This window comes from Lynx canadensis, chromosome A2 (genome assembly GCF_007474595.2).
Source record: "Lynx canadensis isolate LIC74 chromosome A2, mLynCan4.pri.v2, whole genome shotgun sequence".
Classification (NCBI taxonomy): Eukaryota; Metazoa; Chordata; class Mammalia; order Carnivora; family Felidae; genus Lynx; species Lynx canadensis.
Genome location: NC_044304.2, coordinates 97,906,863 through 97,915,775, shown reverse-complemented (window position 1 = coordinate 97,915,775; position 8,913 = coordinate 97,906,863). Strand labels below are relative to the sequence as shown.

At 41.1% G+C, this 8,913-nt stretch overlaps 1 protein-coding gene across 5 annotated transcripts in view; it reads right to left on the bottom strand.

Moving 5' to 3' along the window:
- Nucleotides 1–253: 253 nt before the first annotated feature.
- The window catches only part of PPP1R9A (protein phosphatase 1 regulatory subunit 9A), a 333,913-nt gene continuing 325,253 nt past the window's right edge, over nucleotides 254–8,913 (bottom strand). For 3 of the 5 annotated variants that reach the window (XM_032592406.1, XM_032592402.1, XM_032592404.1), the window contains 4 exons: nucleotides 8,311–8,430; nucleotides 7,442–7,465; nucleotides 6,146–6,328; nucleotides 254–4,789 (listed from right to left, as the gene is read on the bottom strand). In XM_032592406.1, coding sequence (XP_032448297.1) covers nucleotides 4,580–4,789; nucleotides 6,146–6,328; nucleotides 7,442–7,465; nucleotides 8,311–8,430 — 537 coding nt within the window. In that variant the 3' untranslated portion in view covers nucleotides 254–4,579. The remainder of the gene's footprint in view (nucleotides 4,790–6,145; nucleotides 6,329–7,441; nucleotides 7,466–8,310; nucleotides 8,431–8,913) is intronic. The other 2 variants (XM_032592403.1, XM_032592405.1) reach the window with 1 other exon arrangement.

The following is an 8,913-nucleotide window of genomic DNA, read 5'->3' as shown; positions in this document are numbered from 1 at the left end:
TCTGTAGATGTGGAAGCGGGTCACAGGCCACTCACCTAGGCGAGCCTTCAAGTAACAACCATTCCCTCAACACATCCACACAGACACTCACGCACAAGCACTTAAAACCCTCTGTTTACTATAAGGTGGAACTTGATGCTTTTATTTCCAGGGAGAAATTGATTCTGTAAGCTTTTCCCTTGCCCTCTGACTTCCTGGTTGGATGGATCTATTCTGTTGCTACTATAAGTTATTCAAATACTACTAGTGCACTGTCCAGTATTATTTTTTCCCCAGTGTTTTGAGCCAAAACTAAACTTCCTGAGACTTTAAATACCTAAGACAAATATAGTTTTTAAAAAAATCTGTCTATATACCCAGGCTCTTTTCCAGGAATGAGTCACTGAAGCACATTCATATTTCTTACAATACTGTTTTCTTTTGAGAATTTACTCCCCACCCCCGTTGTCATAATAAAAAAAAAAAACCAATTCTAGTGGAAAATATGGACATTTTATTTCTGGACTTCCTCCTTAAATGCTTAGCTTCAGAAGAGTGTACAGGTAGATCCTTGATCAAAGGTAAATTTGAAAAGATATTTTTTAAAAAGCCTGGGCTTTTCTTTTCCATTTCACCTTTCATTCAGAAAGCACTGAGGACTTACCATTAACCAGGTGACTTGAACCTTAGTGCCTGCTGTCCACCAGAGTGAAATGCCCCTCACCAGGGCCCTGTTAGGACAGTAAATTTAACGGCTCAGATGGAATTTGGTAATTCTTGAATATGCCAATGTAATGAGGGGCTACCACATATCCAGATTATAAACACTTGTTCCAGAATTGTTGGGACATCTCTCTTTAGAATCTTCAAACACTGGGTTTCTTCTCTTGAAGCCTGGTCTATAGAACCTTTAATATTTATAATTGAGTTTGAATATCCATATAAATGCAGTATTTTATTTACTTTTTAAAAATATAATTTTAAAGCACATGTTAATCCTGTTACACAAAAAAACCTAGTCAAGAATTCTGTCTTTAGCCAAAACCATAAGGGCTAATTGAGGGGCTATATCCAACAACCTATGATGGTAGCTCGGGCCTGGGAGAGCTTAAGATTTCGGGCTAGAGAGGACTAGAGGATGAAAGGCAGCAGCAAGGGTTAATTTGGTTCCTCTCCTGTCCTCTTGCCACTTTGTTTCCAACAACAACAAAGAAACACAAAGTAGGTGTTCCCATTCCAGGCCCCTTAAAAAGCTGAGTTTGGAATGAGCACTGTAATACTGCAATCACGAACTGTCTGTCTCGTGGGTTAAAGATGCTTCTTTGATGTTGAGGGCCAGAAATCCAGGTCAACCCCAGCTAAAGAAGCCTAGCCTAGAACGATAGCTTTATTATCATGAAATAAATGGCGGACTTCATCAGTGTATCAGAAGGAACAAAGTTCAGTTTCTGCCCTAATGTATCACTCTGAAGTACACTTCCGATTCAGGCAGAAAAAAGAAAAGAAAAGAATGAGAAAACTAGTACATAAACTGTGAGTTACTTTAAGAGAGGTGGTCTTAAATAATCTGTTATAATAACTAAAGTCCTTTAATGGAAAACTCTGCCTAGACATTCAGCCCATACAATGCTCCCTGTCTACGGCTTGGCCTCACCACGCATTCCCTAACCCCCAAAGCATTACCTATACCCCAAAACAATGTGGCTATTGTTAAAGTCATACTGAGCTGTCATTTAGGAAATATAATTCATAGTAACCAGATACTCCCTTTTTGTTCATTTGCTGATAAATAAAAAACTGCAAAGTCTTTAAGGATCATGAAGCAACAATTCTGTGTTAAACTGTATGGACGCTGAAGAGCACTAGCATTAAAGTAGGAATTGTCGAAGACACTGGAACCCCGGTCAGGCATCATGCACTAGAGTCAAGAGAAGAAATAATACGAAAACCAAATGTTCATAAGATCTGAGGTCCTGCACTTTGTTTTCACACTCTTTGATCAATCCGTTTACACTCTGTCCTTTGTCGGACAGTCAAATCGAGTGCCTTTTATGATTTCAGCAGTTTTAAGTAGTAATAATATTAAAGTAACTCGCTAAGACCTAAAATTACCATAACTTAACTTAACAAACCAAAATAGTTACAATACAAACTAAATGATTTGAGGAATAAGAATCTGATTTATAATATTTTCAGTTGATCACTGACCTAAACATTGGAAGTGTACAAATAAAGTTCAAGAACAATACTTTTAAGACATTTAAGGAAATGCAATAAATTATGTGCAGAGATTGAGACTTACAGACATTTCCAGTATGTACATCCATTTTCAAATAACACCAAAGTATAAACATAACTTAAAATAATCCTCCTCTATTTCCACTCTTAAAATGAATACAGAGAAAAACTTCCAGTGTGATCCAGATCACCTTTTTTCCCCCAAAGATAAGCAAAAATGGCCAAAATTTACAATAGCAAGCACTAGTATTCCCAGATTTTGACTAATGTAGTCTTTTAGTATTAGACAAGATCTGCTGAATTTTGTAGTTCATGAATAGTGGTGGTTCCTTGTTTCTCATGATATTAATAAATAGCAAAGCACCACACATCTCAAATATTAATAGAGTATCCAGTATGGCAGTTTCATTATCATACTCCAAATGAAGATAGTCAGAAAAACATACATAGTGACTCTGATAATTGTAAAACACAATATTAACTTGTGTCAATGTTTCTGAGTATTGAATGATCTGTACCAGCGACAAAAGGACTGAAGTATAACAGACAATACTCTGTCACTGAAAAGGAAACAGGCCTTAGGGAAAGAACAGCATTATAAATTTCTAGTTCAGCCAATTCCAGATTTCAGATATTCAAGCAAGCAAAAAAAAAAAAAAAATCACAATATTCAAAATACAAGATGGTGCTATATGGGCAAGAGCCCTTTTACATTATCTATGACCTGTAACCTTCAAAAGCCTTCCCTCAAGCTCTGTGTATACAACATTTCTAGTGAAAGATATGGACAGAGGTCCCATTCCCCCCGCCCCCACCCCCACCATTACCCCCACCATGTAGTAAAGGAAGTAAAATACAAGTCCAAGAATTTATCTGGCCTCAACTCTTATTTTGAAACTCGTCCCTTGGAAAGTGGATGACCTTGTTTTTACAGCCAACGTAGGAAAGACAACCAGAAACACAAGCATAAAAAGCAAAACAACAAACAACAACCAATCATTTGAAATCTCTCCAGATAAATTTATTTTCGCCTCCTTCTGCCCTAATCTCCTACACTTGAATTAATTTGATGAAATACTGAAATCCTTAATACTGGGTTTAAAATAAGTATTAACTGTCTCCACTGGTAGACTGTATCCTGTGTACTCTCTTAAACAAACTTGAACTGTAAAGTGGAAATCTCTAAAGAGTGAAAGAGAATGGCTCAGAAAAAACATTCGAAACATCTCTAAAATGTCACTGTCAGCTCTCCTTTACGGGAACATTCCGTGTGTTCAATAAAATAGCTTCTCTGGTTGAACGTTACTCAAATCTAAATTTTCTCTAACTGGTATTTCTATTTTTCTTAAAAGTACATTTGTTAAAACACTAACTGAGCCCACTTGGGAAATCTTAAGTAGAAAATATGTGACAAGTTCCTGATTGTGTCACAGTCAGGCCGAAGACTAGCCAGAATGTTCCCCAGGAGAGGAAACCTGAAAACGTTGGTTTCCTTAAAAATCAATTTCCTGTTCAATTTGTTGGGGGAAAAAGGAACTACGTTATGTGTGTCAGTGTTGCTGAAGTACTGAACATGCAGCAGTAGCAAAGTAAACAATGGATCCCAATATCCCATGGCTGTGCTAATGTCTGATTTTTTTCTTTGTTCGGCTAAATCTGGAGGATAAATGTTACTCTCAGAACCCCAAGGTAATACCCACATCCACATTCTTAAGGCTTTTTGCTTCCTTCTGGGGTTAACAAATAACTATAATTCTTTTCTCTCTTTCTGATGCCCCGCAAACAGAAGAGTTTGCTTGCCTTTGGCCACAGTACGTAATCATGTTACAGAGCACCCATGTTTCTACAGTGGGGTTGTCTCACTGTCCAGACACAAAAATGAGGGGGAAACTTTCCCACATGCTGGGGTAGATTCTGGAGCCCAGATCTCATGGCAGAGTGGTGCTGTCAGCCATGCAGATATGTGCTATTGCCCAGTTTCAGGATTCCCAGACTGAAAAGTCACGGCCCTCCATTAACAATACCTGGGGTGTTTCATGCTTTTGTTGGGCAGGGTGACATCCATTTTCCAAGCAACGCAACCCACCCAACACAACACAAGAGCATAGTAAGAGAGAGAGAAACACAGCTATTTTGCATCTTTCACAAATGAGATCCTTGGTTTGGCAAGAAACCAAAGGAGGCTTGGGATTATTTCAGTAGGCAAAAATTAAAATAGTATTCGATTATTGCAGAAAATGCAGTTATGCAACACGTGGTTCCCCCATCTGCCTAGCGCACATCACCCCTGCCATCAGTTCCTTAATCCTCCGGAGGAGAGTGGGGCAGGAAGAGGGGAGACTTGTCTGAGAGAGGGTGTGTGTTACTGCTCACCAGCGCCCTCTGTGGCAGCTGTCATCTTTTCGTTCTTTTTAGACTTCCTCTGCATTTGTTCTTGTTCCTTCCTCCTCAGCTTTTCTCTTTGTTTTTCCATTTTCTCTTGGGCCTTCCGAGCCTTCTCTAGAGATACCTTCATTTCCTTCAGTTTTTTTTTCACCACTGCTCGGTCCTGGGATGACGTCATTCCCAGAGCCTAGGAAGGGAATACATAAACAAATTGAATTTGAAAACCAGTGACCTCTCTGCTCAGGAAGAGGTTGATATCACAATATGTTCAAACTCAAGAACTAATTTAAACATAACCAAAGAGGTAAGAAACTAGGAAAAGCTGATGACATTTGCCAAAAATCTCCATACTTGGGGGCTGAGCTTTATTTGTCCTTTGAAGTTCCTAGCCCAGTAGGCCCTAAACCCCATTAAGTAAGTGCTTTCCAAACTGGTAATTAATGGGTGAATGAATTTTTAAAAGGGGGCACAGTTCTGCTTCCCCAACCTTTGGGCTGTAGACATTTACAAGCAAACATATTGCTAAACTCATCAATATTTTTAAAAGATAGGAGTGGGCACCTGCTGCCATAGAAGCCTCCAAGAAGGGCAGGGAGAATGAAATGGCTTCCTTTCTGCCAATGTAATCATTTACAATGAGGACCAAAAATGTCTTTGAGGCTGGAATGCTCATGTCAGCATGACTAGCCATTTTCTCCCTGTAGGCAGACCTATAAAGGAATCCTGTTAATGAGGAGGCTGCTCGATGAGCTTGGAATTCAGAATAAGGGGAGTTGGTTGCGTACTTTAAATGTTTCATGACCTTCAGAATCAACAGCAGGATGCATCCATCTCCCCAACAGGGACAGCCTTCAATGGGGCCTTCATATTCACAGACTATTGATTGATCTCTAACCTTTTCAAGACTGTCAAGAGATACTCATCTGCCCTTCAGCCCAGCAGGGGGCTGAGGTTGGGGGTGGGGAGCCGAATGTAAGTTCTTTCTGCCCTTTTCCACAGGGGTAGGTACCCCCTCAGTCTCTAAAAGGGATGAACTGGACAGGTGAAATGAGAGTGGGATGGAGCGGGGGGAGACACGGCCTGCGCGTACTTGGGGAAGAAAGTTCTGTGGAGAATATCATCCCCGTTTTGGAGAGGTGTGCAGGGAAGAGTGGGGGCGGAAAAGAAATGAATAAAGACGGAAAGATTCATGGATTTAGGTTTTAACTCTAATGTGATGAAAGAGAGTCCACATTGGCCATTATTACAACTCATACTACACAGGGAGTCAGTAGAGTTCATACATGGACCATGTGTTGCTAGGGGAAGCAATGGAGTGAGTCCCTAGCTCTCCTACTTGGCAGCCTACTGTTTGGCTTAGAATCCTTGACGACTTTCCAAAACTTCATTTACTACTCAGAAATAATGCAACGTCCTTTCTGCTGACCGTTGATGAGAATTACCTCTCAGATATGCAGATGTTCTTATCTAATGAAAACATTTTAGGTGCTATGTGCAATACAAATCATACCTGGTAACCTAACACAGACATATAATTCTTTACCTTAAGTTTATTTCCATCCAACTGCAGGAGTTGCTCTCCAGTGATGTTTTGGGCACTGAATTCAGATACATACTGCTCCAGATTTAGGCTCATTAGCCAGTGAGAAACCTGCTGCACGCTCCATTCATGAACGGCCCGATTCTGACACTGACTGTGTTTGGGAGACTGTCCATCATCAAGGATCTGAGGTAGGAATGTTACGCAGCGTTGTTAAAGGACCAAGATGCTAGGGCTCGGCACGGCTTATTACGCTATCAAAAGGAATCTCTTGCCTACTAGAGCCACATTTATTTTTAAACCGTAAAATGATTAAGCTATGGTTCTAGTTGTGTGTGTGACACACACACACACACACACACACAGGTAATTATCACCTACATTGTTTAGGTATTTGGAAATTTAAAAATTCCCCCAGATAAAGCGGCATTATTAATGTAGGATGTTTTATATTGAAAAATACACTCCAATGTTGCAAGTGTTATGCTAGAACACTTTGGAAAGATTATGAGATGCAGAAAACGAGTATTTCATTCATCTCTATATGCAATGCATCACTCTGCATGTAGCCTCGGATAAGACGTTGGAGATATATAAAAATACATTTAAAAATATTGAGGTATCTTTCCCTTAGAAGGGGACGGCATTACGTCCTCAAGCGTTGTTAGGGGAAATTTCACAGCCATGATTTCATGTGAGCAGCAAGCGAACCTGTGAGGAAGGCAGGGCAGGTAATGTCCATAATGACTTTTAATAAACGAGGGAAGTGAGGCTCGGCAAGTCTACAGATCTGTCCGAGACCACGCAGTTAGCAACCAGTAGAGCTCAACAGGTAGTGGTTTATTCCAAATCTTAGGCTCTGCCCAGCGCAGAACATCACTTTTAATAGTGCAGAGGGCAGCTTGGTCCCTAGCACCTCTAAGCTGAGAGGCGATGAAGATGAAGACAGGTCTGGGAGGAAAGACAAGGGTCACCTCGGGGAACACTGACAAGGGGATGGGGTAAGCCGAGATGAAGGCAAAGGAGGTGGAACAGAATGGACCGTGTCAGGGTAATGGCGATGGGGGATCAGTCGAGGGACTCTGGAGGTAGAATGTGGTGATCCTCTTGACTCAGAAATATCTTTTAAACTTAGATAGAGACAAGGGCAGAGAGTGAAACTATTTAGGACAAGGAAATCCTCCACCACAGACACCAGTATTCTTGCATCGTTTGAGTTTTAAATCATTTTGCAGAGAGAGAAGAGAAGGTTCGAACAATACCACATAAGCCACCACACGCAGCCCACTGATAGCTCACCTCGTCATCTATCATATCCAGGCTCTGAGTGAGGGAGCAACAAAGGAATCAAAAAGAAAAGTGTTATAGGAATAGGAAACACAACATACACAGTACAAAGTTTTAAAATTAAAATCACGCCAAGCCTGAAGAGTATGGGCAGAAACATTTAAGAGAAAAAAGTTTCATGAAACAAAAATCATGTTAGAAAGAAATAACTTAGAACAAATACTCGCAGCAACAATGTCTTTATTTACAGTGCTTCTCTCCCTCCCACCCTCTGCCCTAAATACTGGTATTTGTTCCTCTCCTTACCTCTTGGGGCACTAAGTCAATCACTAATGTAATATCCTGCTTCTCTGTACACATTTATCTTCTGGGAATTCTTGGCAATGCTAATTTGACCCTGGCTTCTAAATAAGTGATTCTCACCCAGTTTTCCTTCCTTTTGGGAACTGTATACCTCTCTCTGTCTCCACTGCAGAGGTTCTCAATGAGGGGCCATGCCCTACTCAGAGGGAATATCAGAGTCCTGGGCAGAGGTGATGATGGGGGGGAGGCGAGTGAGAAAGGGGATGGATAGTCTGTCAACTCCCCTGATTCCTGAGCTGTTCCCTATGTGTGCTCTCTAGTGCCCAGGCTCCCATCCCCACCCCTCTGGTTAGCATCATCTCAATTACATCAGAGAAAGGTGGAGGAGGTCCCTGGAGGGCTTAAAGGGCTCGGAAACAGTCCTTTGTCTTCACGTTGAGATAGAGAGGGAGAGAAATCATGATTTCCTATCAACCATGAAACCATGATCCCAATGATTTATAACAAAATCTACTTAAGAACGTCTTCCTGGTGGTAGGTGATGGGAACAGTGGAGGATCTGAGTGCCATGAGCATACCTCATCTGATGACAGCACTAAGGACTGGGAGAGCCCTGTAGTTTTGGGTTCTGCTCCTAGGCCGCTCAGGTCTGCCGAACTGGTGCTGCTGGGACTGAAGTCATCATTGAAGGTAAAATTCTGTAAAAGTAGATGAAGCTCAGTGTTAAATGAGCACAGCGAGGGAACCAGAGGTAGGTGTATTTGCAAGTTCTAAAAAGCCTCTCTTTAAGTAATCTTAGGAGAAAATCATATTTGGTTTGGTGATGACCTTCAAGTGGCAGTGGTTGAGAGCACTGTGCCTTTTGCAATTGATAGGGAATTCTGGGTGCTTTCTCCATCAGATAGGAGGATAGGTGTTTTGGAGAAATGATTCTTTAATCTCTCTTCAAGGATACGGCATTCATTATCCTCTGCAACTGCTCAGAGGAGTAATATTAATAAGCCTATCTTCTTTGACCCTAATTGTGATGAGTAACAGTGCAAGTAAAAATACAAGATGGTGTGGAGAGCCTGAGTTATTAGGAACAGATGGCCATCCATATTAGAAAGGTAGCTTGAGCACCCCCTGGGAAGGATCGCTTGCTGTTGGCCATGATAAATACTGTGAGAAATGGCAGATCC